The 13,611-nt window shown below is 40.0% G+C and overlaps 1 protein-coding gene across 4 annotated transcripts in view; it reads right to left on the bottom strand.

The window, feature by feature from the left end:
- The window catches only part of ubr3 (ubiquitin protein ligase E3 component n-recognin 3), a 353,894-nt gene that overhangs the window by 252,041 nt on the left and 88,242 nt on the right, over positions 1-13,611 (bottom strand). For all 4 annotated transcript variants that reach the window (XM_078552128.1, XM_078552129.1, XM_078552130.1 and 1 more), the window contains exons 14-17: positions 12,610-12,738; positions 12,423-12,475; positions 11,795-11,928; positions 2,028-2,113 (exon numbers count right to left, since the gene is read on the bottom strand). In XM_078552128.1, the coding sequence (XP_078408254.1) occupies positions 2,028-2,113; positions 11,795-11,928; positions 12,423-12,475; positions 12,610-12,738 (402 nt within the window). The remainder of the gene's footprint in view (positions 1-2,027; positions 2,114-11,794; positions 11,929-12,422; positions 12,476-12,609; positions 12,739-13,611) is intronic.

The raw sequence follows: 13,611 nt of genomic DNA, 5'->3' as shown, positions 1-13,611 counted from the left end.
CCCTTTCAACAGAACTGATCTGATGAAAGGTCACTATATAATACAAGCCAGTCTCTGCTTTTTTCACTCTAATTCTTTGTGTCCCTCTTTCAGTTTACTTTTTTCTCATTTCTAATATCTTCTTGGTTGTTTCCTAATATATTTGTAGGGCTGTTATAGACTTTACATATTGATGTACATAATTATAGTTGTTAAACTTTGTCAAGTCTCTGGGCATGCAGCAAAATGGCAACCAGCAAACAATCAATCAGTTAGAGATAAATACCAGGTTCAAGTGCAACAGGTGGTGCAGCCACTGGTTCAATTTGGAGAGTGAAGAGAGAAAATTAAGGTATTCGGGTTTGGTGTGCAAGATGGAAGAGATGAAAGCAGCAAGAAGCTCAGAAGGAGGAAAAGAAAAGGTGGGTAGGGTCTGAAATCTGGCATTGGAAGAAAGTGGTTGGGGTTCCAGCAGCCCGAGAGACCATAAGACCATAAGACATAGGAGCAGAAATTAGGCCATTCGGCCCATCGAGTCTGCTCCACCATTCAATCATGGCTGATAAGTTTCTCAACCCCATTCTCCCGCCTTCTCCCCGTAACCTTTGATCCCCATACCAATCAAAAACCTATCTATCTCGGTCTTAAATACACTCAATGACCTGGCCTCCACAGCCCTCTGTGGCAATGAATTCCATAGATTCACCACTCTCTGGCTAAACAAGTTTCTCCTCATCTCTGTTCTAAAAGAGAGAGAGAAGAGTTGTGTGACAGCATTCAGGGCAAAAAACTTTGCAGTACTTGAGGTAGTACAGCCAATTTTATTTTTGAAATCTCATTGGGAGAAGGAGAAATACACTCAAAATGTATTTACTTGTTGCAGCAACACATTAAGGGTTTGCATCAGGAACATCATTTTAACAAGCTTATATATAAATGACAACTCAACTGTCTTCAGGCAGCAAATGGAGGTAGAGCACACTCACAAGCCCAGGAAATGCTGTCAGGTAAACCTACATAAACAATGCAAAACTCAGGGCTGAGTTACATGCCAGTTTTAAGCTCCAAAGGAAGCACCAAGTCTGTACAGAAGAAATTTTGCATATAAACTAGTTTTGCCTAAGGATAATTTTTTTTTAAATGAAAGCTGGAGAAAAATTGTTTGAACAATTTGGTTTACCTGAGTTGTAAGTGGCATCGCCGGTTTTGTTCTGGATACTGAACATTTACCGGTATCTAGCTATATGAATGAATGAGAATGGTTTTTGATAGAAGTGCACTTAGTCAAAAACAGCACAATTAACTCAACAAATTGTGGTTATTTGAGCCAATCAAGAATTCTTCTCAAAAGAACATGCAACATCTTTCAGAGTTGTACTGGTTTTGCCAGCTGTAACACTATGGACGCATACTAGATGCAAGATTTAATTAAAAAGACAAACATATGAATGTTTAGTTATAGAAGATACTAGTTTTGATGAACCTGAAAGATTAACTCTGTTCTTCTCCACAGATGGTACCTGATCTGCTAAGTATTTCCTGCACTTTCTGTTTTTAATTTCAGATTTCCAGCATCTGCAGTACTTTGCTTTTAAATGAATGTTTCAGGCAGATAAAAGCAATAGTGAAGGCAGCATGTAATGGGCAGCATTAAAGCTTAGCATTACATTGGAATTTGACCCACCATCAGGAACATCCAAATGCATAAGCTTTTTCACCTGGAAAATTGTTTCCTGGAGTTGAGCAAAGTCAGCAATAGACAACTCCAGAATTACAACATATTTTCAATGGTCAACCTATCCAGATTGACGTGAACGTCTTGTAAACTTTAAAAATTAAACCTAGAGCATTTCAAGAAAACTAGACACTATAAAATATGAAATTAAAATATTGGCAACCAATTTCTACAATAGAACCAATTTTTATACTTCCTGACAAAATACATTAGAAAAGCGTCCAATTTGAATGTTTGCAGAACTGCATTAAATGGTTAGCTGCCAAAACTAAAACCACACTGTAGCAAATTCTAAACTGCTTCAAAAGGATATTAAGTCTAATAATGTGCTGTGTGTTCTGTCACTCATGCAGAGCTGAGCTACCATTTCTGCCCTCAGGATTTCATCATCTGTCATCCCTGAAATAAAAGTAAATAAAGTTTTAAGGCACTGATAAAGCCTGCAGATTAGTACAAATACAAACTGTCATTTTTTTTTTTACACAAAATTTATTACTGCACAGTATTATACAGCTCAGAAAATCAAATAGCCTGATTCAAAAAAAGCTATGAAACTTGTTATAATTCACTGAGATTTAGCATTTGCAGAAAGTAATGAACAAAAAATATTTTCATACTTCCTAGCCTTGACAAGATTTTAAAAAGGTGACAAGATTCAAATGACAGAGTTTTAAATATTTCATCAGGCCATATAGATAAGCTTAGGACTCTGCCAGATACGTTTTTATGCTCTTAAATGAACCTATTAACAAGATAACCAAGGACAATTACAATTGAATGTGCAAAACTACATAGGAACAAACTGATGTTTAGTTTAGGACAGGGCTTTACAAGTAACTTATCAGACAGCAAGTGACTAACTACTAACCAAGTTAGCCAAAAATACAGGTGGCTGAAAATTTATGTAGTTAGTATATAGTTAATTTACAATTTATTTTTCTCCATGAGCCTTCCCAATTGTATTCTTTCCCAACTGCTTCTTTAATGATTGCTTAGATACTTTTTGGTTCATCACCAGATATTTTCTTCATACCCTCTCATTTAGGAAAATGGGATAAGGCCTAGGCCATGCTGTTTTATTTTAATAAAATTTTGGTGTCACCTTAGCACAAGTAATTTTTAAAAGAGCAACAAGACGTTTCATGGTCTGAGTTGTTATCATAAGAGACCCGCTGAGTAGGACAAAGCCTGTCATCCAAGTTCTAGCTACAAACAAGAGACCTTTATGTCTCAAAGGTTGCTGTACCTAAGGGGCTCTTCTAAAGATCCTGGGCCCAAACAGAAAATAATAGTACGACAGGCTGATACTTCATCAGTAGCCTGGTGGCATATTTAACTCTCCATATGGAAGAACGGACCGAGTTCACTGAACTTCAGCTTTTTGGCCAATGCAGCAGCTTCAGGTAATTAAGGACTGATGCCTCTCTGGCTAGATTTGGAAGCATGCATGGTCCTACTTTCTCCTCCTGCCCCAGAAACCATCCCCTTCAGAGGCCAAGCACTGGAAGCATCTCATAGCACAATAAGCATCATTTGTTTTGAGAGAAGCTTGCATTAAAGCTGCCACCCTCTTCCACACTACGCTACAGTCAGCAATGCCCTCAAAGCAATCAGTACAAGTAGCCTCACAGCACACCCAAGATGATAACTAACTTTTGCTTAAGGATCATGACTTTCCGGCAACTTATCACATGACATTTCTTCTGGCTATATCTCAACACACTTTCCTGGATCCTGATGTTCCTTTATTCTTTCAAAAATCCAACAGCAAACAAACTGTTTACAATGGTATCTCCAAAGCATAAAGTTCTCTACAAACATCATCTACTTTGTTCCTCTTCCTTACAATACCTAAGGGACAAGATCTCAATTACTGACCAATAAGCAATAAATTGAGGGACACACTGCTGTTGATATTAAACCCACAGCCCCCCAAACCCTTGGCAAACAACAGGCAGGAGGGGGTCAGGGGAGCTATCATGTTCACACCTGCCAAAATGTTAAGGAGGCAGACTGCGAGGCTTGTCTCCTGTTTTAAACAAGTGGAACACTTGCATTATAATATAATAAATTTAACAGTTACCGGAAGCTAAATGTAGACAAGAGCAGCAAGGTAATTGCTTTTTAGAGTTTTCTTTGCGGGCCAGAAGGAGCAGAAGTACTCTCTCTGACCCCTCAAGCAAAATTCAAGTCTCCCTTCTGCCAATTGTGGCCTCTCCTCACTGCCAACATTGTTAATTATACATTTATCATATTCTTAAGATTGTCCAAGACCCAGGAATGTTAACTTTGAAACCAATGAAGTTAAAATCCAATGGCAAAATCATTCAGGTAATTTTTCATCTCCTAGTATTTCCCACTTTCTTCCCTCTTGAAGGCAATGATAGATGTCAATATATAATTCAACAGGTTATAGCAAGCCTCAAATACCTCACCAAAATGGCAATTCTTCAGTTAGAATCTGCAGGCTCTACAGACTAAGGTTGCATCTATACACACTTCTAACACGAGTCATCCAACAAAAATGGGAACCCTGTACATTTTTCTCCTCCCCATGCCCAGAGATAGGGAAGCCAAGTGTGGTATAGCTAATTTAGCACAGACCAGGGCTAAAATTGGAGCATTCTAGGTCTGTATATATCCCAATTATCACAATTCCACAATACAAACTGAAAAGAGCCATACAATATCACAGCACAGAAAGGAATTATTTGGCCCATCATGCCTATGTTGGCCCTTTTGAAAGTGCTGCCTAATTTAGTCCCATATAACACAACAAATTAATTCAGTACATGTCCAATTTACTTTTCAAAGTTCCAATGGAATCTACTTCCACTACCCTTTCAGTTAGTGGGTTACAGATCTTAACAACCATCTGTGAAGAAAATCCTCATTTTCCTTATAGTTTTTTTTTGACAATTATTTTGTTTTATGGCCTATGGCTCCTGATCCTACTTACTCGTTCAAAACCACCCAGTTCAAATACCTCTAATAGGTCTTCTCTACTCTAAACAGAACAATTCCAACTACTTCAATCTCTCCACATCCATCAACTCCTACATCCCTGGTATTATCCTGGTGAACGTCTTCTGCACTCTCATAGGCCCCAACATCCTCCCTAAATGTGATGCCCAGAATTGCACGCAACACTATAACTGAGGCTTAACCAGAGATTTGTAAAGGTTTAGCATAACTTCCTTATTTTGTATTCAATCTCAATTGCAAAGCCAAGTATCCCGTGTGTGCTCAGCAACTTCATCAATTTGCTCTGCCACTTTCAAATATTTTTGAATAGGAATCCCTTCAAAAAAGTACTGCTCCACATTGTTCCTCCCAAAATGCGTCACTTCACACTTGGCTGCATTAAATTGCATTTGCCATGAGTCTGCCAATTTCACCAATCTATGTCCTACTGAAGTCTGATCTTTTCCTGCTCACAATTAACTATGTTGCCAAGTTTTCTCTTACATGCAAACTTCAAAACTGTACTCCATTCCAAGTTCATGTCATTCATATATAAGAAAAGGGAAAAGAGAATATGAATGCAGGCTAGCATGAAACAAAGGCAGATTGCAAAAACTTCTTTAGGTATATGAAAATGACATGCTTAACTAGGACAAATGTGGGCCCATTTCAAGTGGAGACAGGAGAATTTATAGGGAAGAATAGGGAAATGGTGGAGGAACTAAGCAATTACTTTATGTCTGTCTTTACAAAAGAAGATACAGAAAATCTCCCCAAAGTACTAGGTAACCAAGGGACTTGTGAAGCTGAGGCACTGAAATAAATTATTCGTAAAGAGGTAGTACTTGAAAAATTAACTGGATTGAAGATTCATAAATCTCCAAATACATCCCAGAGTGCTAAAGGAGGTGGCCATAGAGATAGTGGGATGCATTGGTGGTTATCTTTCAAAATTCTATTTATCCTGGAAAGGTTCCTGCAGACTGGAAAGTGGCAAAATGTAACCCTAATATTTAACAAGGAAGGGAGAAGGAGAATGGAGAACCACTGGCCTGTTAGTTTGGCATCAGTAGTAGGGAAAATGTTAGAATCTATTATAAAGGATGTGATAACTGGACACTTAGAAAGTAATGGTAAAATTGGGCAGAGTCAACTTGGATTTATGAAAGGGAAATCACATTTGACAAACCTGAAGTTTTTTTTGAGGATGCTACTTGTAGCATAAAAGAGAACCAGCGGATGTGGTGTATTTGGATTTTCAGAAGGCTTAAGTGCCACATAGGAGGTTAGCAAACAAAATTAGAGCACATGGGATTGGGGACAATATGCAGGTATGATCTGAAAATTGGTTAACAGACAGAAAGCAGAGAGTAGAGATAAATAGGTCATTCTCAGGAGCACTAGTGGGGTACTGCAAGGATCAGTGCTAGGCCAAAGCTGTTCACAATCTTGATCAATGATTTGTATGTGGGGACCAATTGTAATATTTCCAAATTTTCTGATGACACAAAACTAGGTGGAAATGTATGTTGTGAGGAGGATGAAAAAAAAACAGAAAGAGAGGGTGTTTCTTAAATGTTGAGGGGTTGGGAAGTGATTATGTCCAAAGAACAGAGCCGTCCTTAAGGTACAGTGAAAGGGGCGACTGCCCTGGGCCCCGCGCTTTGGGCGGGGGGGCCCCACACTTCCACATCACGGTGTCAGATGCAATCTGATTCACTGTTTCTCACACACTCAAGCTCAAAATGAATGTTTATTGGTGCATATAAGTAAATAACCGAAGGTATCCATTCCCCAAAACTTATAAAAGGGTAGAAAAGAAAGCAGATTAAAACCTTATGAACTGGGATAAATCCCTGCCAAGGCAGCAGGCCAGGCGACCAGAAGCGCAGTACAGGCTCAGCACCGTCCGCCACCCTTGGAGATGGCAGTGCTGATCTTAGCAGCAGCGGCTTTTATTCCAACTCTCATTCACCGCAGAGGGGTAAGGTGAACTATTCCGAGCTAGTTAACATCTTTAAAGCAGGCATGTAGCGCATAGTGTCTGACCTGCAGGGTAAGTCACACACTTGATGTGTTTATTATGTCCCTGGCAATTGAAACCCTCCGCTTTTTATTTTATTTTTCTTCCAGTATGCACTTGCAAATAACATTTGCTTAACATGAGAAGATGGAGAGATTTCTTTTTAAAAAAGTCAAATCATTTATTGCATAGTGTTTGCAATTATTTTTTAAAAAGTTGAACACAGTGAATGTCCTCACTCCAACGTTTAGGTTGGAATTTTCCAGCCCCCCACCACCCCCCACCAAGGGGGGGTTCCTCCCGCAGCGGGACCAGTGAGCCACTGAAATCTCCATTCACATCGGTGGGACCGGATGATCCCGTTGGTGAGGGGCTGAAAAATTCTGGCCTTAAACTTTTCTCCAGTTGGGGTGTGGGGTGTGTTAGTAAAAGTGTTGTAACAGAGTCCCATAGAGATCATGGATTTCTCCTTAACAAATGGACAAAAGGAGAGCCAGCAATTATGTTCAGCCTTGGAAGCAAAGAGCAGTTTTACATGTGACAGTTATGAGAGTCAATAGTGCAGTACTTGCTTGTAACCGAGTGCTCAGTAGCTGGGATGCTGTTGGTGCTCCTTTTCACACACATGCTCAGGGGCCCAGCCATCAGAGGAAACTTGCCTAAAAATGTTACAGGGGCCAACACAGTGCGATTTACCCTGGGCCCCACGCTCCCCTAGGGATGGCCTTGCCAAAGGGACCTAGATGGCCTTGTTCATGAATCACTAAAAGCTAGGATGCAGGCCCAACCATCTTCAGCTGCTTCATCACCATTCCTTCCTTCCTTCCATCATAAGGTCAGAAGTGGGGATGTTCGCTGATGATTGCACAATGTTCCGCACCATTCGCAATTCCTCAGATACTGAAGCAGTCCATGTCCAAATGCAGCAAGACTTGGACAATACCAGGCTTGAACTAACAAGTGGCAAGTAACATGCATGCCACACAAGTGCCAGGCAATGACCATCTCCAACAAGAGAGAATTTAGTCATCGCTCTGACATTCAATGGCATCCAATGCTGAATCCCCTACTATCAACATCCTGGGGGTTAACATTGACCAGAAGCTGAACTGGTCTAGCCATTTAAATACAGTGGCTACAAGAGCAGATCAGAGGCTAGGAATCCTGCAATGAGTAACTCACCTCTTGACTCCCCAAAGCCTGTCCACCATCTACAAGGTACAGATCAGGAGTGTGATCTATGTCTGGATGGGTGCAGCTCCAACAATACTCAAGAAGCTTGACACCATCCAGGACAAAGCAGCCTGCTTGATTAGCATCCCATCCACAAACATTCACTCACTCCACCACCAACACACAATGGCAGCAGTGTGCACCATCTACAAGATACACTGCAGGAACTCACCAAGGCTCCTTAGACAGCACCTCCCAAACATACAACTGCTACCATCTAGAAGGACAAGGACAGCAGACACATGGGAACACCACCGCCTGGACGTTCCCCTCCAACCCACTCACCATCCTCACTTGGAAATATATTGCCGTTCCTTCGCTGTCGCTGGGTCAAAATCCTGGAACTCTCTCCCTAAAAGCACTGTGGGTATACCTACACCATATTGTTTGTAACAGTCAAGGAGGCAGCTAATTAGGGATTGGCAATAAATGCTGGCCTAACCAGTGTTACGACCAGTCCCCATGCAAGGTTTCCCCAAATTGTTATGCTTCCGGGTGAGGAGGGATGAACTGGCTCCCCTTCTTTACTCAACCCCCTCAGCTGGTTGCAACAAGGTTAATTTAAAAAGGATTCCCTTCCCGCGTGGATATCTTTTCCCAGTCCAAATGTATTTTTGTTTTAAGAGGAGCCAATTTAACCAAACTTTCTTGAGTCAAAGAAAGAGTGAGTTTATTAGCTACTAAACCACAAGCAAAAATAATAAAACACACATTAGAAATGAGAGGTGAGTCCAGAAACAAAAGTTTTTAAAAAAATACGAATCAGTCTTTGGCTTGGCAATGAGGAGTGGATAGTGAAACATTGCGGCCATTAAATTCAATGATTCTGGTAGAGCTGACTTTGGCAGTTGATTTGGAGATTCTTGGTTCTGCAGGTTAGCTGAGAGGAGCTGTCTTGCTTCATTTTCGACTGTGGCTTTGCTGACTTGTGGCTTGCTTCCAACAATCAGAGAGACACATTTTTACCTGCAAGTGCATAGATGCCTAGTTGATGTTCTTTAGCTGTGACCTTCACAGCATACCCTCACACAGCACACAGGAAAATAACAGACTAGCACACAGACCAGGGTTGCAGTTGGGTTTTAACCCCTTTTCTTGTGTATTCCTGGAAGGGAAAAAACAAACATGTCTTTTGCCCAGAAACTGCTTTCTTTCAACTTGGATCATGTCCAAAGTCTGGGTTATAACTTCAACAGGAAATGGTTTCTGCTGAGAAGGTAATCAGCTGTCTGAAGCAGGTCTCGACACCTTTTTAGGTGTGACATTCTGTCTCTCTGGACTAGTTGGTCAAGTGCAACCCAAATAGCAATTTTCCAGCAAATGGTTACTTCACAGTCCCAGCCAGTTCTTGCTTGTAGTTTCTTTTTTGCTTGTAGTTCCTTTTTCAAAACACACATCTTACTTAATAGTTCAATGTGTCAGTAAGTAATTCGGGGCTATGATCAGTGGTCATGACGCCAGCGACACTTGCATGCCATGAATGAATAAAAAAGGTGTAGCAAGCAATAAGGAAGGCAAATGGTATGTTGGCCTTCATTGCAAGGAGATTAGAGTGCAGGAGTAAAGAAGTCTTGCTGTACAGAGCCTTAGTGAGACCGCACCTGGAGTACGTGTGCTGTTTTGGCCTCCTTATCCAAGGAAGGATCTACTTGCCATAGAGGCAGTGCAACAGAGGTTCACCAAACTAATCCCTGGGTTGGCAGGATTGTCCTTATGAGGAGAAATTGAGGAAACTGGGCCTGTATTCTCTAGGGTTTCAAAGACTGGGAGATGATCTCATTGAGACTTACAAAATTCTTACAGGGTGGATGTAGATAGGGTGTTTCCCCTGGCTATGAGGTCTCAAAACAAGGGGTAGGCCATTTAAAACTGAGATTAGGAGGAATTTCTTCACTCAGAGGGTGGTGAATGTTTGGAATTCTCTACCCCAGAGGGCTGTGGAAGCTCAAATCACTGTGCATGCTCAAGACAGAAATCAATAGACTTCTGGAGACTAATGACATCAAGGAATACAGAGATAGCACGGGAAAGCGGCGCTGAGGTAAATGATCATCCATGATGGCAGAGCAGACCGAATGGGGTACTCCTGTTCTTATGTTCCCATTAGGAAAAGCAAGGTTCGCAACACTGACCCCTGGGGAACTCCACTACAAACCTTCCTCTAGCAAAAAAAATCCATCAACCACTATTCTTTGCTTCCTGTTGCTCAGCCATTTCCGTATCCAATTTTTAAAAAAATTTATTCATGGGATGTAGGCTAGGCCAGCATTTATTGCCCATCCCTAACTGCCCTTGAGAATGTGGTGGCGAGCTGCCTTCTTGAACTGCAGCAGTCCATGTGGTATAGGTACACCCACAGTGCTGTTAGGGAGGGAGTTCCAGGATTTTAATCCAGTGACAGCGAAGGAACGGCAATATATTTCCAAGTCAGGATGGCAAGTCGCTTGGACGGGAGCTTCTAGGTGGTGGTGTTCGCAAGTGTCTGCTGCTCTTATCCTTCTAGATGGTAACGGTTGGAGGTTTGGAAGGTGCTGTCTAAGGAACCTTGGTGAGTTCCTGCAATGCATGTTGCAGATGGTACACACTCTTATTCCATAAGCTATAACTATGCTCAAGTCTGTTGTGCAGTATTGCATCATATGCCTTTTGGAAAACCACGTACACCACATCAACAGCATTGCCCTCACTAACCCTCTGTTACTTCTTCAAAAAACTCCAGCAAGTTTGTTAAACATAATTTTCCCTTAAGAAATCCATGCTGCCTCTCCTTAATTAACCCACATTTGTTCATACGACCATTAATTTTGCTCCAAATTGATGTTTCTAGAAGTTTCACCACCAAAGATAAACTGACTGGCCTGTAGTTGCTGGGCTTATCTTTAAACCTTTTTTTGAACAAGTGTCTTACTTTTGCAATTCTCCTGTCCTCCAGGACCATCCCGGAATCTAAGAAAGACTAAAATGTTTTGGCCATTGCCTCTGAAATTTTCACACTCACTTCTCTCAGTATCCGTATTCTTTGGTGCATCTCATCTCAGCCTAGTGATTTATCAACTTTAAGTACAGATGATCTATCCGATACCACCTCAGTTTTAAACCCATCTATTATCTGAATTACCTCTTCTTTTATCATGGCATAGATGGCATCATCTTCTTTGGTAAAGATAGTATTTATTTAATACCTCAGCTTTGCCCTCTGCCTCCATTTGTAAATCCTCTTTTTGGTCCCTAAATTGGACCTGCTTCTTTTTCCACTTTCATTATTTATATGCCTATAGAAGATTTTGGGATTCCCTTTTATGTTAGCTGCCAGTCTCTTTACATAGTCTCTCTTTGCTTCTCTTATTTGCTTCTTCATCTCCTTTGAACCTTCTATATTCAGCTTGATTTTCAATTGCCTTTTTTTAACCTGACACCTGTCATCAGCACACATTTTCTTCTTTATCTTAATTTCCATCTCCTTTGTCATCCAGGGAGCTCTGGATTTGCTTGCCCTACCTTTCTTTTTCCAAGGAATATATCTTGACTGTGCCCAAACTCTCTTCTTTGAAGGTAACCCACTGATCAGCTACCATTTTTCCTACCAACATTTGACTCCAATTTAATTGGCCGAGATTCATTCTTATCCCATTGAATGCCCTGCACCCATTCAGTGATTCATTTGGGGGAATGTAGAACTAATTAAGAAAATGCTGAAAATGGATTTTCTTGACTTTCTGTAATTTTCTTTTTAAATGGGAGCTTAGAGAAAGGAATAATAAATTATAACTGGAGGGAAATGGGATCCTGCACCCCCCACCCCATCCCCCGCCCTCAGAAAATTTGTTCTATAAAACATGTAAATTTCTATACAACCTTACCTAAATGAATGCGTAGACTCAGCAAAATTACCAGGAAAGTTAAAGCTCCCTCAAGCATAGACCTTTCATGTTCTGTATCAAGTGCTGCATTTTGATGCTGTGATGCCATTGTCAATAAATCCACCACTTTAAATCTAGATAAAAGGCACAAGATTCGACATAAAAGGTAAAACTATTAACAAAACTACATTCATTTATATAAATAAAAACAGCTTAGCCTCAAGAATTTTATTAATGCTTTATGTGTGTTATAACTGCAATGACATAAAATGTTGTGTAAAGCATTCGTTATGATCTTCACTTATCATTATTTAAATGAATCCAAACCTTTGTTTCCTTACATGATCCACATTTTTTAAAAAAGTTTCCACCAACCAAAGCCTTGGCTCCCATCACTGTCCCAGCTAAAGTTAGAATAATGCAGATGTGGGAGCAGACTTGGGCCACTCCAATTCTTTATGCTTCAACAAAAATGTACTTTCCTGATTTTTTTGGGATAATTCTCAACATCTATGGATTCACAAATAATACGCAAGTACATAACTGCAAACTAGATATACTGATGTTTCTGAGGACCACGAATTCCAGTTTGGGTTTTTTAAAATCCTGGCACCTCTTTAATGCTCACCTTTCAAAAACAGATGAAACAAAATAATCTGGGTCCAGTCTAGAAGCACAAATCTAGTAGAAATAAAAATATATTTCAAATTTGTTATCTTCAGTAATTATAACCCTAAATAATTTAAACAGTTATATTGATTATGTACATCATATTTGAACCACAGCAAACCTCAAGATATCAAACATAAGCATACCTGCAAAAGGAAGATATCTGGATCAATCATAGAGTTGCAGAAGTGGGACTGCACGTAGGTCATTGCCTGCCCTTTAATCTGCAGACCATTTCTAACCCACATGTTGCTGTGTATCTCTGACAGGCTGGCCTAAAAAAAAAGTTAATAGGCACTCAGTTCTTAATTCACATATACACTAATCCATCACACAGACAAAAAGCTGATTGACTTGTACATAATAATAGCCAAATCTCTAGTACTGGCCTGCCTACACATCTAGAAGTTTTATTTTTAAATTCAATTGTGAAATTATCAAAACAGATTAAATGCATGTGCGTACACACAAATTTTAAAAATTGTCAATTTTCATAACTCAGAGCAGCTTCTTTATCCAAATTATATGTCGAAGTATTTAATTTGGTACCGAAATTATGATCCACTTAAGTACATGTGTAGCGGGATAAGATGGTATGGAACCAGGTCTCACCAGGATTTTGCCTGGTTCAGAGGAGGTCAGGTAATTCCAGTGCTGGGCAAGAACATGCGGCACACGCCCACAGCATATCAATGGAGCTTGCCTGGAAGAGTTCATATGCTACTCTAGAATTAAAAAACATTTCTACACTTTTCTAAATGTACAAGCACTACATTTTCCACATTGCTCAAATTTGAAAAAGATCCACAAGCATCTGCCCAGTTTCAACTCTTTCTCCAAAAACTAGAACAATTTCCTTTATTCAGAAAATTCAATACTTTTATTACAACATCAAAAGATTTCCTGTGGTATTGCTTGATAATAATGGGGAAATTAGATCAGTTAACACAATATAAGCACCACTGATTTGCAATGACTATGTCAAACTTGTTTTTTTGTAAACTCTGGTTCATTTTGACATGAAAATTGTCAATGAGCATCCAACAATTTTCAAGTCAAAATGAACTAGAGTTTACAAAACTCATATTGCTCTGCTTAACCAAAGATAGGAAAAATACTCAAAAACATTTCAGGATAACAAAAAATTA

The sequence above is a fragment of the Cetorhinus maximus genome, chromosome 11 (genome assembly GCF_964194155.1).
Source record: "Cetorhinus maximus chromosome 11, sCetMax3.hap1.1, whole genome shotgun sequence".
NCBI lineage: Eukaryota > Metazoa > Chordata > Chondrichthyes > Lamniformes > Cetorhinidae > Cetorhinus > Cetorhinus maximus.
The sequence above is the reverse complement of the archived record's forward strand: the minus strand, read 5'-3'. Positions and strand labels throughout refer to the sequence as shown.